This window comes from Oncorhynchus mykiss, chromosome 18 (assembly GCF_013265735.2).
Source record: "Oncorhynchus mykiss isolate Arlee chromosome 18, USDA_OmykA_1.1, whole genome shotgun sequence".
Taxonomy (NCBI): Eukaryota; Metazoa; Chordata; class Actinopteri; order Salmoniformes; family Salmonidae; genus Oncorhynchus; species Oncorhynchus mykiss.
This window is the reverse complement of record NC_048582.1, coordinates 430,254-447,500: the sequence shown is the minus strand read 5'-3', so window position 1 is coordinate 447,500 and position 17,247 is coordinate 430,254. Positions and strand designations below refer to the sequence as shown.

General features: G+C 43.3%; 2 protein-coding genes and 1 long non-coding RNA gene across 5 annotated transcripts in view; all 3 read left to right on the top strand.

Moving 5' to 3' along the window:
* LOC110519502 (cytochrome P450 27C1) overlaps nt 1-4,705 on the top strand; it is a 24,464-nt gene extending 19,759 nt beyond the window's left edge. Inside the window, exons 8-9 of the mRNA XM_036951441.1 lie at nt 1-115; nt 2,647-4,705. The exon at nt 1-115 is cut by the window's left edge and continues 89 nt beyond it. Of these exons, the coding sequence (XP_036807336.1) occupies nt 1-115; nt 2,647-2,766 (235 nt within the window). The 3' untranslated portion in view covers nt 2,767-4,705. The remainder of the gene's footprint in view (nt 116-2,646) is intronic.
* LOC118941072 lies at nt 1,221-2,640 on the top strand. 3 transcript variants are annotated; one of them, XR_005037342.1, is made up of 4 exons: nt 1,221-1,240; nt 1,626-1,920; nt 1,970-2,092; nt 2,232-2,640. It is a non-coding gene; the product is annotated as an uncharacterized LOC118941072 (long non-coding RNA). The 3 variants fall into 3 exon arrangements; XR_005037341.1 differs by having other exon boundaries at nt 1,626-2,092; XR_005037343.1 differs by lacking the exon at nt 1,221-1,240 and having other exon boundaries at nt 1,462-1,748; nt 1,798-2,092.
* Nucleotides 4,706-8,453: 3,748 nt separating the features above from the next.
* LOC110527176 (charged multivesicular body protein 2b) lies at nt 8,454-16,950 on the top strand. The gene is made up of 6 exons (XM_036951440.1): nt 8,454-8,622; nt 9,248-9,339; nt 11,221-11,415; nt 12,517-12,619; nt 15,315-15,421; nt 16,276-16,950. Exons 1-6 carry the CDS (start codon nt 8,589-8,591, stop codon nt 16,387-16,389), a joined length of 645 nt encoding a protein of 214 aa, XP_036807335.1. The 5' UTR covers nt 8,454-8,588; the 3' UTR covers nt 16,390-16,950.
* Nucleotides 16,951-17,247: the final 297 nt, after the last annotated feature.

The following is a 17,247-nucleotide window of genomic DNA, read 5'->3' as shown; positions in this document are numbered from 1 at the left end:
GAAGGACGCTACGGACCGGGTGGATAACTTCGGCTCCATCCCGTTCGGCTACGGCATCAGGAGCTGCATCGGCAGGAGGATAGCTGAACTGGAGATGCACCTGGCTCTTACACAGGTGGGGGAACCTCACACACACACACACACACACACACACAGTATATTCCTGACAACAGTATCTTGGGTGATATTGATCCCTTCTCAAATAGACAATAGATTTTCTAATCTTATTCTGTAACAGTGTCTCTGTTGTTCCCAAAATGAAGGTCTCCTCATGACTTTAGTCTTCTTCTTATATCAGAAATAGGGGGACATTTGGGACCTAGATTTAGTCTCCCAGCTGGTTAATACTGGTTGTGTTTGTCTCTTCTTCTTATATCAGAAATAGGCTGACATTTGGGACCTAGATTTAGTCTCCCAGCTGGTTAATACTGGTTGTGTTTGTCTCTTCTTCTCCTCCAGCTGGTCCAGAGGTTAATACCGGTTGTGTTTGTCTCTTCTTCTCCTCCAGCTGGTTAATAACGGTTGTGTTTGTCTCTTCTTCTCCTCCAGCTGGTTAATACCGGTTGTGTTTGTCTCTTCTTCTCCTCCAGCTGGTTAATACCGGTTGTGTTTGTCTCTTCTTCTCCTCCAGCTGGTTAATACCGGTTGTGTTTGTCTCTTCTCCTCCTCCAGCTGGTTAATACCGGTTGTGTTTGTCTCTTCTCCTCCTCCAGCTGGTTAATACCGGTTGTGTTTGTCTCTTCTTCTCCTCCAGCTGGTTAATACCGGTTGTGTTTGTCTCTTCTTCTCCTCCAGCTGGTTAATACCGGTTGTGTTTGTCTCTTCTTCTCCTCCAGCTGGTTAATACCGGTTGTGTTTGTCTCTTCTTCTCCTCCAGCTGGTCCAGAGGTTAATACCGGTTGTGTTTGTCTCTTCTTCTCCTCCAGCTGGTTAATACTGGTTGTGTTTGTCTCTTCTTCTCCTCCAGCTGATCCAGAGGTTAATACCGGTTGTGTTTGTCTCTTCTTCTCCTCCAGCTGGTCCAGAGGTTAATACCGGTTGTGTTTGTCTCTTCTTCTCCTCCAGCTGGTCCAGAGGTTAATACCGGTTGTGTTTGTCTCTTCTTCTCCTCCAGCTGGTTAATACCTGTTGTGTTTGTCTCTTCTTCTCCTCCAGCTGGTTAATACCGGTTGTGTTTGTCTCTTCTTCTCCTCCAGCTGGTTAATACCGGTTGTGTTTGTCTCTTCTTCTCCTCCAGCTGGTTAATACCGGTTGTGTTTGTCTCTTCTTCTCCTCCGGCTGGTTAATACCGGTTGTGTTTGTCTCTTCTTCTCCTCCAGCTGGTTAATACCGGTTGTGTTTGTCTCTTCTTCTCCTCCAGCTGGTTAATACCGGTTGTGTTTGTCTCTTCTTCTCCTCCAGCTGGTTAATACCGGTTGTGTTTGTCTCTTCTTCTCCTCCAGCTGGTTAATACCGGTTGTGTTTGTCTCTTCTTCTCCTCCAGCTGGTTAATACCGGTTGTGTTTGTCTCTTCTTCTCCTCCAGCTGGTCCAGAGGTTAATACCAGTTGTGTTTGTCTCTTCTTCTCCTCCAGCTGGTTAATACCGGTTGTGTTTGTCTCTTCTTCTCCTCCAGCTGGTCCAGAGGTTAATACCGGTTGTGTTTGTCTCTTCTTCTCCTCCAGCTGGTTAATACCGGTTGTGTTTGTCTCTTCTTCTCCTCCAGCTGGTTAATACCGGTTGTGTTTGTCTCTTCTTCTCCTCCAGCTGGTTAATACCGGTTGTGTTTGTCTCTTCTTCTCCTCCAGCTGGTCCAGAGGTTAATACCGGTTGTGTTTGTCTCTTCTTCTCCTCCAGCTGGTTAATACCGGTTGTGTTTGTCTCTTCTTCTCCTCCAGCTGGTTAATACCGGTTGTGTTTGTCTCTTCTTCTCCTCCAGCTGGTTAATACTGGTTGTGTTTGTCTCTTCTTCTCCTCCGGCTGGTCCAGAGGTTAATACCGGTTGTGTTTGTCTCTTCTTCTCCTCCAGCTGGTTAATACCGGTTGTGTTTGTCTCTTCTTCTCCTCCAGCTGGTTAATACCGGTTGTGTTTGTCTCTTCTTCTCCTCCAGCTGGTTAATACCGGTTGTGTTTGTCTCTTCTTCTCCTCCAGCTGGTCCAGAGGTTAATACCAGTTGTGTTTGTCTCTTCTTCTCCTCCAGCTGGTTAATACCGGTTGTGTTTGTCTCTTCTTCTCCTCCAGCTGGTCCAGAGGTTAATACCGGTTGTGTTTGTCTCTTCTTCTCCTCCAGCTGGTTAATACCGGTTGTGTTTGTCTCTTCTTCTCCTCCAGCTGGTTAATACCGGTTGTGTTTGTCTCTTCTTCTCCTCCGGCTGGTTAATACCGGTTGTGTTTGTCTCTTCTTCTTCTCCAGCTGGTTAATACCGGTTGTGTTTGTCTCTTCTTCTCCTCCAGCTGGTTAATACCGGTTGTGTTTGTCTCTTCTTCTCCTCCAGCTGATCCAGAGGTTAATACTGGTTGTGTTTGTCTCTTCTTCTCCTCCGGCTGGTTAATACCGGTTGTGTTTGTCTCTTCTTCTCCTCCAGCTGGTTAATACCTGTTGTGATTGTCTCTTCTTCTCCTCCAGCTGGTTAATACCGGTTGTGTTTGTCTCTTCTTCTCCTCCAGCTGATCCAGAGGTTCCAGATTGGGCTGTGTCCCATCACAGAAGAAATCAAAGCCAAAACCCACGGCCTCCTCTGTCCTGCTGCGCCCATCAACCTGCAGTTTGCCGACAGACAACCCTAGACCAAAACCCACGGCCTCCTCTGTCCTGCTGCGCCCATCAACCTGCAGTTTTCCGACAGACAACCCTAGACCAAAACCCACGGCCTCCTCTGTCCTGCTGCGCCCATCAACCTGCAGTTTGCCGACAGACAACCCTAGACCAAAACCCACGGCCTCCTCTGTCCTGCTGCGCCCATCAACCTGCAGTTTGCCGACAGACAACCCTAGACCAAAACCCACGGCCTCCTCTGTCCTGCTGCGCCCATCAACCTGCAGTTTGCCGACAGACAACCCTAGACCAAAACCCACGGCTGTCCTCTGTCCTGCTGCGCCCATCAACCTGCAGTTTGCCGACAGACAACCCTAGACAGATACACTGTTTAACTCCTTTCTTCTCCTTATCTCTCTAGTGAGGTAAATGGGTAAATAACAGACAGACTGTCAGGTTTATACCATCCTGTACCCAGATGCTATTGTTCTGTGTAAACAGCCTCTAAGATACAGGATGTACACAGACCATAAATATATATATATATACAATATCAATACTTGTTTAATTTACAACTTTTCTAAGTCCTGTTATCAACTGACTTCAGCACAGTGTCTGGCTGTGGATTGGCTGCATCGTCTGGCTGTGGATTGGCTGCATCGTCTGGCTGTGGATTGGCTGCAGTGTCTGGCTGTGGATTGGCTGCAGTGTCTGGCTGTGGATTGGCTGCAGTGTCTGGCTGTGGATTGGCTGCAGTGTCTTGCTTGTGGATTGGCTGCAGTGTCTGGCTGTGGATTGGCTGCAGTGTCTGGCTGTGGATTGGCTGCAGTGTCTGGCTGTGGATTGGCTGCAGTGTTTGAATGGAATGTTGGCATATTAATAAAAAAATTTTATACAAAAAAACTGGAAAAAAAAACTGTGGAAAAACTGGCTAGCAAACAACCTGTGCAGTTCTATCTACAAAATGCATTGCTTTACAGACTGTTTGATTTGGTATTTGATTAAAGTGCTCCTTTTACGACGATGGATGATTTAAAAAAGTTGTCATGACGATTTAAAGTTGGTTTACAGTCTAAAAAAAAGAATTGTCAGATATGTGCTGGTCATTTTTGAAATGGCTAACGAGCTAGCAACTAACCAAAACCCCGTCGTTTATAATGTTGCTTTTAGTTTCCTGGCTCGTTAGATTGACGTTATCCTAAATACATTTGTTTATTTTATTTTATTTAAAATGGATTGGTTTATTTGGTGTTTAAAATAGACTAGCTATGCGATTTGAAACAGAGACTGGAATAACTTGTCTGTTTAGGTCATACATGAGCACACAGAAACTAACCCAGTGTACTTCTTCAAGTCTCTTACGATCCTTATACGCTCAAAAGGTTTTAAAAAAAAAAATTTGTCTGACTGACCTTGAATTGTTCAAACTGTTTTTTTTTGGGGGGGGGGTTTCTTCCTGGACTTGTTTCCTGGTCACGTGAGAGACCGTGACTGTTTGTTTTATACTGTATGTAGGAAGCACCGCAGAGAGACCGTATTTAAGAAGAAAGGATTGAAATGGAGAGAGGGCTTGTTCGAAAGGGGCAGAGAAATACGTAGACCGTAGGTTCCTTCTGTTTGATGACGAAGAAGGTTTTTTAAATAGAGATTCCAGATCTGGAAACCTAATGGGAAAAGGTATTTAGAAAGTGTCTTGTTGTTTTGGTGTCGTACTGCTCTGAGCAGTGAAATGAGTCTGAGGTCAAAAAGGTGCCAGGGTCTAACCGAGTCTCCCATGTTTTAACTTCGTAAGGAAGAGAATTGGATGTTCATCTATGATTAGTAGACTAATGTCCGACCAGTTTCTATAAATTCCACGGTAACTAATTGAGATGGTGGTTCCATGTCCAAGAATAAAGTCACTTCCTGTTGAGTTCCGTAATAAAGTCACTTCCTGTTGAGTTCCGTAATAAAGTCACTTCCTGTTCCGTATTCTGTCTTGTGTCCCAAGTTTGACCTTTTCTTCTGGGCCCCATCTGGCCCACTCTCTCCACACCCTCTAAACTACTGTTTAAACATGTTACATTTCATCTGGGCCCCTCTCTCCACACCCTCTAACCCACTGTTTACACATGTTACTTTTCATCTGGGCCCCTCTCTCCACACCCTCTAAACCACTGTTTACACATGTTACTTTTCATCTGGGCCCCTCTCTCCACACCCTCTAAACCACTGTTTACACATGTTACTTTTCATCTGGGCCCCTCTCTCCACACCCTCTAAACCACTGTTTACACATGTTACTTTTCATGTGGGCCCCTCTCTCCACACCCTCTAAACCACTGTTTACACATGTTACTTTTCATCTGGGCCCCTCTCTCCACACCCTCTAAACCACTGTTTACACATGTTACTTCTCATCTGGGCCCCTCTGTCCACACCCTCTAGACCACTGTTTACACATGTTACTTTTCATCTGGGCCACTCTCTCCACACCCTCTAAACCACTGTTTACACTTGTTACTGGAATTGTTGTAATTTCAACTAAGCCACACCCTCCTCGCTCATGCTGGAATAAAGAGGTCTGCTGGACACGGAAACATTGATTATTTAGAAGGGACCCGCCCCCCCTTATAATACACTGGGAGATAAACATGTCAGAATACACTGGGAGATAAACATGGCAGAATAATACACTGGGAGATAAACATGGTATTATAATACACTGGGAGATAAACATGGCATGATAATACACTGGGAGATAAACATGGTATTATAATATACTGGGAGATAAACATGGCATTATAATACACTGGGAGATAAACATGGCATTATAATACACTGGGAGATAAACATGGCATTATAATACACTGGGAGATAAACATGGCATTATAATACACTGGGAGATAAACATGGCATTATAATACACTGGGAGATAAACATGGCATTATAATACACTGGGAGATAAACATGGCATTATAATATACTGGGAGATAAACATGTCAGAATACACTGGGAGATAAACATGTCAGAATACACTGGGAGATAAACATGGCATTATAATAACACTGGGAGAGAAACATGGCATTATAATACACTGGGAGATAAACATGTCAGAATACACTGGGAGATAAACATGTCAGAATACACTGGGAGATAAACATGGCATTATAATAACACTGGGAGAGAAACATGGCATTATAATATACTGGGAGATAAACATGGCATTATAATACACTGGGAGATAAACATGGCATAATACACTGGGAGATAAACATGGCATTATAATACACTGGAGATAAACATGGCATTATAATACACTGGGAGATAAACATGGCATTATAATACACTGGGAGAGAAACATGGCATTATAATATACTGGGAGATAAACATGGCATTATAATACACTGGGAGATAAACATGGCAGAATACACTGGGAGATAAACATGGCATTATAATACACTGGGAGATAAACATGGCATTATAATACACTGGGAGATAAACATGGCATTATAATACACTGGGAGATAAACATGGCATTATAATACACTGGGAGATAAACATGGCATTATAATATACTGGGAGATAAACATGTCAGAATACACTGGGAGATAAACATGTCAGAATACACTGGGAGATAAACATGGCATTATAATAACACTGGGAGAGAAACATGGCATTATAATACACTGGGAGATAAACATGTCAGAATACACTGGGAGATAAACATGTCAGAATACACTGGGAGATAAACATGGCATTATAATAACACTGGGAGAGAAACATGGCATTATAATATACTGGGAGATAAACATGGCATTATAATACACTGGGAGATAAACATGGCAGAATACACTGGGAGATAAACATGGCATTATAATATACTGGGAGATAAACATGGCATTATAATACACTGGGAGATAAACATGTCATTATAATACACTGGGAGATAAACATGTCATTATAATACACTGGGAGATAATCATGGCATTATAATACACTGGGAGATAAACATGGCATGATAAAAACACTGGGAGATAAACATGGCATGATAAAAACACTGGGAGATAATCATGGCATTATAATACACTGGGAGATAATCATGTCATTATAATACACTGGGAGATAAACATGTCATTATAATACACTGGGAGATAATCATGGCATTATAATACACTGGGAGATAAACATGTCATTATAATACACTGGGAGATAATCATGGCATTATAATACACTGCGAGATAAACATGTCATTATAATACACTGGGAGATAAACATGGCATTATAATACACTGGGAGATAAACATGGCATTATAATATACTGGGAGATAAACATGTCATTATAATACACTGGGAGATAAACATGGCATTATAATACACTGGGAGATAAACATGTCATTATAATACACTGGGAGATAAACATGGCATTATAATACACTGGGAGATAAACATGTCATTATAATACACTGGGAGATAAACATGGCATTATAATACACTGGGAGATAAACATGGCATTATAATACACTGGGAGATAAACATGCCATTATAATACACTGGGAGATAAACATGTCATTATAATACACTGGGAGAAAAACATGGCATTATAATACACTGGGAGATAAACATGGCATTATAATACACTGGGAGATAAACATGGCATTATAATACACTGGGAGATAAACATGGCATTATAATACACTGGGAGATAAACATGGCATTATAATACACTGGGAGATAAACATGGCATTATGATACACTGGGAGATTATCCTCACAAGGTGAGGTATTGAAAACAGGGGTGCCAATAATTTTGGCACATATCTTTTTGAGTATCAAAAGTTTTACTTGTTTAACAAAATCTCTTCCTCTGAGCAATTGTATTAGTATAAAATAATATAATTTACGAATGTAAGCCTATTATATAGCTCAGTATATTCCAGGCTTTGTGGAATTTCAGCTCAGATGACATCAATTCGCTCCAACGTCAAAACTTCAAAAACCAATTTTACATTTTGAAAACGCTTATTCTTGTACTTATGTTTGTCCCCTTGTGGTTGCCTTTCTTTATTTGATGAAATCCATACTTTTTAAAATAAACGTTAATCAAAAACAACCACCGACGATTTGCTCATTAATGTTGATCTAAAATGGAAACTCACGAGAAAATGCCGATGTGCCAATTGAATCTCAACAAGGAAACAAGTCCGTGGCTGTATTTAATTAACGTGATTTTTTTTTAAAGTAAGGATTTCATCTAACAAAGAATATGTTTATTTATTTATTTTTTTAACTATAATTTGTTTGGGAGCATGAAAGCTGTAGTTTATGGTTGACCCCGCTGCTTGTTTGCCACATCGACGTTCTCAACCAGTTCAAAGCACTTGAAACCACACAAATCGTTGACCCAGTTTGCAAGCAATATTCCCCCCCCAGGTTCCCACTTGTTATGAACACAGCATAATACCACTTATCAGGAGGAAACACCCACTTGGCAAGAAAAACTCAATACTTATTAAAATTCAAGACCCATTCCCAAATCATGAACAGACAGATCGAGTCAGCTGGAAGCTATTTACAGTCTGTAAAGAGCTCTGTGTTTGGCTGGCTATCCCCATGCAGCTGTGGGTGTGGTGTGACGATGGAACTAGGTATCTACTGCCACCAAGCGGTTGTCTATCTACCCAGGCGACTTGGCTCAGTGTGAGCGCAGCGCTTTTATTCTAGACTGTCTCGAACGCCCCCATTAAAGTGCTGCACTTCCTGCTTCTCTCCGAACCAGGAAATAAACAAGTCGGTGGTCTGGTTTAATTAACTGGCGGTGTCCTTTTAAAATAGCATTGGATTATAGCTATTTGGCCAAGTTCTCGCCTGTCACCATGGCCGGATTCTTCAAGAAAAAGACAGTAGATGGTAAGTGTACACAGACTCGGCGTTTCAGCTAACTGACATTAGCAAAGTTAGCTTCAGTCTCTTATTATAAGAGAGTGTAATACTTAACGTTACCCGTCTGTCTAACAGGTAGGCTCAGCACTCCTGAACATTCCTATTACAAGTCAGGATGTTGAATAAACTTTGTTTTAGTTTTTGTCCTTAAATAGAAGGTAATCTGAAGGGGGGGGGGGGGGGGGGACACAGGGAAGTGTTATCTGCCTGCCTTTCAGTACGCTGGTCTGTATAGAGTACCACAGAGTCATAACAACAATAACGTAGCAGCAGTTCGTGCTGTTGGTCCTTTTGACCGTAGTGGGTGGCGATAGGGTATCCACAGGAGAGGTTTGCTCTCCCGACTTTTTGCGGTACAGGTAGGTTCTGTCACTTGGATTTTCAGTCTCTTCATGATGATGATGTAGAATCCCCTCTGTGGATCTCTCGTCTGTCTCCTCTCTCTCTCAATTCAAAGGGCTTCATTGACATGGGAAACGTATGTTTTTGCCAAAACAAGTGAAATAAACAATAACAATAGTTTCTCTCTTCTCCTCTGTTTGCCAAGAACTAGTACTGATCTTGTAGTTTTCTCTCCCACCGTTGTGTCTAGATGTGATAAAGGAGCAGACCAAAGAGCTGAGAGGAACCCAGAGACAGATCACCAGAGACAGATCTTCCCTGGAGAAACAGGAAAAACAACTGGTGAGGGTTGTAGTAGTGGTCTGTTCTGTAGTAGTGAATACAGAGAGTATCTGAGTCATGGATAATGTACAGTGTATTCAGACTGCCTCAATCTACACACACACTACCACATAATGACAAAGCAACAAAAAAAACAGATTTAGACATTTTTACCTATTTATAAAAATAACTGATCACATTTTACATCAGTATTCAGACCCTTTACTCAGTACCCTTTCCCTCGACCCTGACAAGTTTCCCAGTCCCTGCTGTAGAAAAACAACCCCACATCATGATGCTGCCACCACCATGCTTCACTGTAGGGATGGTATTGGCCCTACATCATGATGCTGCCACCACCATGCTTCACTGTAGGGATGGTATTGGCCAGGTGATGAGTGGTGCCTGGTTTCCTCCAGACGTGATGCTGCCACCACCATGCTTCACTGTAGGGATGGTATTGGCCAGGTGATGAGTGGTGCGTGGTTTCCTCCAGACGTGATGCTGCCACCACCATGCTTCACTGTAGGGATGGTATTGGCCAGGTGATGAGTGGTGCCTGGTTTCCTCCAGACATGACGCTTGGCATTCAGGCCAAATAGTTCAATATTGGTCCTTTAGGGGCCTTTTGGCAATAAGGTTTATGTTTTTTAAATTTGTAATACATTTGTAAAAAAAAAATATCTAAACCTGTTTTCGATTTGTCATTATGGGATATTGTGTGTAGATTGATGAGAAGAAAAACATAAGTTTATTGAAGAACAAGGCTGTAACGTAAGAAAATGTGGAAAAAAAAGTCAAGGGGTCTGAATTCTTTCCGGATGCTCTGTGTGTCCCTGTGGAAAACCTCGAGTCTGTTTGTGACATCATTACATTCATGCCAAACATAACAATGGAGTGACAAGAAGTTGGTATGATGGCAATAACAGGCTGTCACCCAGGCTAGTCAGCCCCAGATTACTGTCTTGCTTTCTATCTTTGTCTTTTGTATACAGTGCCCAGTGGTTAGAGTGTAGAGGAGGTAGGTAGTCTAGTGGTTAGAGTGTAGAGGAGGCAGGTAGTCTAGTGGTTAGAGTGTAGAGGAGGTAGGTAGTCTAGTGGTTAGAGTGTAGAGGAGGCAGGTAGTCTAGTGGTTAGAGTGTAGAGGAGGCAGGTAGTCTAGTGGTTAGAGTGTAGAGGAGGCAGGTAGTCTAGTGGTTAGAGTGTAGAGGAGGCAGGTAGTCTAGTGGTTAGAGTGTAGAGGAGGCAGGTAGTCTAGTGGTTAGAGTGTAGAGGAGGCAGGTAGTCTAGTGGTTAGAGTGTAGAGGAGGCAGGTAGTCTAGTGGTTAGAGTGTAGAGGAGGCAGGTAGTCTAGTGGTTAGAGTGTAGAGGAGGCAGGTAGTCTAGTGGTTAGAGTGTAGAGGAGGCAGGTAGTCTAGTGGTTAGAGTGTTGGACTTGTAACCCGAAAGGTTGCAAGATCGGATCCCCGAGCTGACAAGGTAAAAACAAATATGTCTTTCTGCCCCTGAACAAGGCAGTTAACCCACTGTTCCTAGGGCCGTCGTTGAAAATAAGAATGTGTTCTTAACTGACTTGCCTGGTTAAATAAAGGTTAAATAAATAAAAATGCTTCACCGTAGGGATGGTGCCAGGTTCCCAGTGCATTTCTAAAAACCTGTTTTTGGCTATTGTGATGTCATTATGGGCTATTGTGATGTCATTATGGGCTATTGCGATGTCATTATGGGCTATTGTGATGTCATTATGGGCTATTGTGATGTCATTATGGGCTATTGTGTGTAGATTGATGAGGGGGGGGGGGGGGGGGGGGGGACGATTTAAATAATTTTAGAATGCTGTAACAAAATATAGGAAAAGTCCAAAGGGGTCTGAATACTTTCCGAATGCACGTTGTCTCCCAGGAGATGGAGATTAAGAAGATGGCGAAGACGGGGAACAAGGAGGCGTGTACCATCCTGGCCAAACAGCTGGTTCAGCTGAGGAGACAGAAGAACAGAAGCTACGCCGTCGGTTCAAAGGTCACCTCCATGTCCTCTCAGACCAAACTCATGAACTCCCAGATGAAGATGGCAGGGGCCATGGCTACCACGACCAAAGTACGTGTGGATCGGTGGGCTGCTTCTTTCCACAGGGGGGTGTGATGTACCTAGTGTGGATCAGTTGGCTTCTTTCCACAGGGGGGTGTGATGTACCTAGTGTGGGTCAGTGTGCTGCTTCTTCCCACAGGGGGGGTGATGTACCTAGTGTGGGTCAGTGTGCTGCTTCTTCCCACAGGGGGGTGTGATGTACCTAGTGTGGGTCAGTGTGCTGCTTCTTCCCACAGGGGGGGTGATGTACCTAGTGTGGGTCAGTGGGCTGCTTCTTCCCACAGGGGGGTGTGATGTACCTAGTGTGGGTCAGTGGGCTGCTTCTTCCCACAGGGGGGGTGATGTACCTAGTGTGGGTCAGTGGGCTGCTTCTTCCCACAGGGGGTGTGATGTACCTAGTGTGGGTCAGTGGGCTGCTTCTTCCCACAGGGGGTGTGATGTACCTAGTGTGGGTCAGTGTGCTGCTTCTTCCCACAGGGGGGGTGTGATGTACCTAGTGTGGGTCAGTGTGCTGCTTCTTCCCACAGGGGGGGTGTGATGTACCTAGTGTGGGTCAGTTGGCTTCTTCCCACAGGGGGGGGTGTACCTAGTGTGGGTCAGTGTGCTGCTTCTTCCCACAGGGGGGTGTGATGTACCTAGTGTGGGTCAGTGTGCTGCTTCTTCCCACAGGGGGGGTGATGTACCTAGTGTGGGTCAGTGTGCTGCTTCTTCCCACAGGGGGGTGTGATGTACCTAGTGTGGGTCAGTGTGCTGCTTCTTCCCACAGGGGGGGTGATGTACCTAGTGTGGGTCAGTGTGCTGCTTCTTCCCACAGGGGGGGTGATGTACCTAGTGTGGACACCTTGGACAGCGTTCTGTCTGTCTGTGTCTCTGTCTCTCCTGTCAGTCTGTCTGTGTCTCTTGTCTGTCTGTGTCTCTGTCTCTCCTGTCAGTCTGTCTATGTCTCTGTCTCTCCTGTCAGTCTGTCTGTGTCTCTTGTCTGTCTGTGTGTCTCTCTGTGTCTGTCTGTGTCTCTTGTCTGTCTCTGTGTGTGCTGTATTTTAATGGGTGTTTTCTGCCTTTTGCAAAGTGTAACCAGCCCATGTGACTCTCTCTCCTCTCCCGTCTCAGACTATGCAGGCTGTCAATAAGAAGATGGACCCTCAGAAGATGCAACAGACCATGCAGAACTTCCAGAAGGAGAACATGAAGATGGAGATGTCAGAGGACCTGAGTAAGACTGGATCTATATTACACATTCTATGTTCTTGTCCTCATGATGATAAGACTGGATCTATTTTACACATTCTATGTTGTCCTCATGATGATAAGACTGGATCTATATTACACATTCTATGTTGTCCTCATGGTGATAAGACTGGATCTATACTACACATTCTATGTTGTCCTCATGATGATAAGACTGGATCTATACTACACATTCTATGTTGTCCTCATGATGATAAGACTGGATCTATTTTACACATTCTATGTTGTCCTCATGATGATAAGACTGGATCTATACTACACATTCTATGTTGTCCTCATGGTGATAAGACTGCTAACGTAGCATAATATATAGTGTACTACATGCTATTAATACCTATATAGTGTACTACATGCTATTAATACCTATATAGTGTACTACATGCTATTAATACCTATATAGTGTACTACATGCTATTAATACCTATATAGTGTACTACATGCTATTAATACCTATATAGTGTACTACATGCTATTAATACCTATATAGTGTACTACATGCTATTAATACCTATATAGCGTACTACATGCTATTAATACCTATATAGTGTACTACATGCTATTAATACCTATATAGTGTACTACATGCTATTAATACCTATATAGTGTACTACATGCTATTAATACCTATATAGTGTACTACATGCTATTAATACCTATATAGTGTACTACATACTATTAATACCTATATAGTGTACTACATGCTATTAATACCTATATAGTGTACTACATACTATTAATACCTATATAGTGTACTACATGCAATAATAGTATTTCCATTAACAGCTGTGCCTTATGTTAATTAGAGGGATTTCTTTCTTTCCTTAATGCATTTGAGCCAATCAGTTGTGTTGTGACAAGGTAGGGATGGTATACAGAAGATATCCCTATTGGGTAACAGACCAAGTCCATATTATGGCAAGAACAGCTCAAATAAGCAAAGAGAAACGACAGTCCATCATTACTATAAGACATGAAGGTCAGTCAATCATTACTTTAAGACATGAAGGTCAGTCCATCATTACTATAAGACATGAGGGTCAGTCCATCATTACTATAGGACATGAAGGTCAGTCCATCATTACTTTAAGACATGAAGGTCAGTCCATCATTACTATAAGACATGAAGGTCAGTCCATCATTACTATAAGACATGAAGGTCAGTCCATCATTACTATAAGACATGAAGGTCAGTCCATCATTACTATAAGACATGAAGGTCAGTCCATCATTACTATAAGACATGAAGGTCAGTCCATCATTACTATAAGACATGAAGGTCAGTCCATCATTACTATAAGACATGAAGGTCAGTCCATCATTACTATAAGACATGAAGGTCAGTCCATCATTACTTTAAGACATGAAGGTCAGTCCATCATTACTATAAGACATGAAGGTCAGTCCATCATTACTATAAGACATGAAGGTCAGTCCATCATTACTATAAGACATGAAGGTCAGTCCATCATTACTATAAGACATGAAGGTCAGTCAATACGGAACATTTCAAGAACTTTGAAAGGTTCTTCAAGTGCAGTCGCAAAAACCATCAAGTGCTGTGATGAAACTGGCTCTCATGAGGACCGCCACAGGAAAGGAAGACCCAGAGTTACCTCTGCTGCAGAGGATAAGTTCATTAGAGTTAACTGTCTCTCATGAGGACCGCCACAGGAAAGGAAGTCCCAGAGTTACCTCTGCTGCAGAGGATACGTTCATTAGAGTTAACTGTCTCTCATGAGGACCGCCACAGGAAAGGAAGACCCAGAGTTAACTCTGCTGCAGAGGATACGTTCATTAGAGTTAACTGTCTCTCATGAGGACCGCCACAGGAAAGGAAGACCCAGAGTTCCCTCTGCTGCAGAGTATAAGGTCATTAGAGTTTACCAGCCTCAGAAATTGCAGCCCAAATAAATGCTTCACAGAGTTCAAGTAACAGACACATCTCAACATCAACTGTTCAGAGGCGACTGTATGAATCAGGCCTTCATGGTCGAATTGCTGCAAAGAAACCATTACTAAAGGACACCAATAAGAAGAAGAGACTTGATTGGACCAAAAAACACGAGCAATGGACATTAGACTGGTGAAGAATGTTGGTTCCAACCGCGGTGTCTTTGAGACGCAGAGTAGGTGAACGAATAACTCCCCATTTGTGGTTCCCACGTTGAAGCATGGAGGAGGAGGTGTGGGGGTGCTTTGCTGGTGTCTGTGATTTTATTTAGAATTTAAAGCACGCTTAACCAACATCGCCCTACACAATCACCCGACCTCAACCCAATTTGAGATGGTTTGGGATGAGTTGGATCGCAGAGTGAATGAAAAGCAGCCAACAAGTGCTCAGCATATGTGGGAACTCCTTCAAGACTGTCGGAAAAGCATTCCAGGTGAAGCTGGTTGAGAGAATGCCAAGAGTGTATAAAGCTGTCATCAAGGCAAAGGGTGAAGAATCTCAAATATATTTTGATTTGTTTAACACTTTTTTTTTGGTTACTACGTGATATTTCATAGTTTTGATGTCTTCACTATTATTCTACAATGTAGAAAATAGTAAAAATAAAGAAAAACCCTTGAATGAGTAAGTGTTCTAAAACCTTTGACCGGTAGTGTGTGTGTGTGTGTGTGTTTTAATAGGAGTCATCTCTCATGTCCCCTTCTCTCAGTTAACGACACGCTGGATGAGATCTTTGACGAGTCTGGAGACGAGGAGGAGTCTGATAGCATTGTTAACCAGGTTCTGGACGAGATCGGCATCGAGATATCAGGAAAGGTGAGACATTGGTGTTTTTAATTGTTCTCGATGATGTACCTGATTTTTAATAAAGCCAGAATAAATCTAGAGACTAAACCCTGAACGAGATCCTTGGGGCTGGTTTCCCAGATATAGATCTGAAATAGAACCAGGGTTCGTCAGTGTCCGGGAAACTGGACCTGTGCTTCTACACCTGCATTGCTTGCTGTTGGGGGTTTTCGGCTGGGTTTCTGTACAGCACTTTGAGATATCAGCTGATGTATGAAGGGCTATATAAATACATTTGATATGATTTTGATTTGATATCTAGCATTATAAACTGTCTGGTTCCAGCCCTGAATGCTGATTGGCTGACAAGGGTCCCACTGGGTTAGGGTCCCACTGGGTTAGGGTTCAAATGGGTTAGGGTGCCACTGGATTAGGGTTCTACCGGGTTAGGGTCTTACTGGGTTAGGGTCTTACTGGGTTAGGGCCTTACTGGGTTAGGGTCCTTCTGCGTTAGGGTCCTTCTGGGTTAGGGTCCTACTGAGTTAGGGTCCTACTGGGTTAGGGTCCTACTGGGTTAGGGTCCCACTGGGTTAGGGTCCCACTGGGTTAGGGTCCTACTGGGTTAGGGTCCTACTGGGTTAGGATCCAACTGGGGATGTCATTCTGCAGCTCTATGGAAATACTCTGTAAAGTAAGTTAGCCTTGTCTGAGCCAGAATGGCCCATAGGGCAGGAGCTGAATCTCCTGTTTCTGTAGTGAGACAGCTTGATGTACCAGAACACCCCCTGGACAGGACACTAAGTCCTGTGGAAATACTATGAATGGCGTATGCTTGGGAGAATCAAGGTTGAGTTGATTAATTTGTTGTTGTTTATTGATCGTAGATGGTGAACGCTCCTTCAACCAGCAGAAACAACCCCACCTCTTCTGCCACCAAATCAGACGGCATCTCAGACGAAGACATCGAAAGACAGCTCAAAGCCTTGGGAGTGGACTAACACACACACACACACACACACACACCCTGTGCCTGGACACACACACACACACGACTCCCCCTGTTCAGTTTCTGACATGCCTTTTCTGGGATATAGTGACACTATTATATTTATATATATAGTCTATATGACTATAGATGGTAGTTGTAGTTGTAGATGTGTCCTGCTGTGTATTGGGTCTACGCAGTGTAGATGTCCTGCTGTGTATTGGGTCTACGCAGTGTAGATGTCCTGCTGTGTATTGGGTCTACGCAGTGGGCCACACAAGGAGACTGAGTTTTGAATAACAGGGCCACCACGTTCAGTAGCCTAACGTTGTAGAACGTCGCAGGTACAATAAAATGTAACGAATAAGAGTCTCATTCTACACGTCAGAGAGGCGTGTTTTTGTTCTGTATAGCACATTTCTATCTGAACGCGCCCCCCCAGGTTTTCCACCTGTGTGGAGTTTCAGAACAGGAAGTAAAGGAGAGAATGCTGCTTTAGTTCCAGGTCAGTGCTCCAAAAGGTCATGGGATTTATCAAGATTTAAAGTTTCATAACAGCCTATCAATTAAAAAAATATCTAATTTAAAAAAAAATGTTTTTAAGAAACAGGAAAGTTGAATTGCATGTGTAACTGATGATTATACTCATTGTCAGTCATATCTTTTCATTTTGAATGCATGAACAGTAGAATCTGAAACTACCTTTCACCCCCCCCCACTTAGCCCCACCTCTCCCTGTGTCCCCCCCCCTTAGCCCCACCTCTCCCTGTCCCCCCCTTAGCCCCACCTCTCCTTGTCCCCCCCCACTTAGCCCCACCTCTCCCTTTCCCCCCACTTAGCCCCACCTCTCCTTGTCCCCCCCCACTTAGCC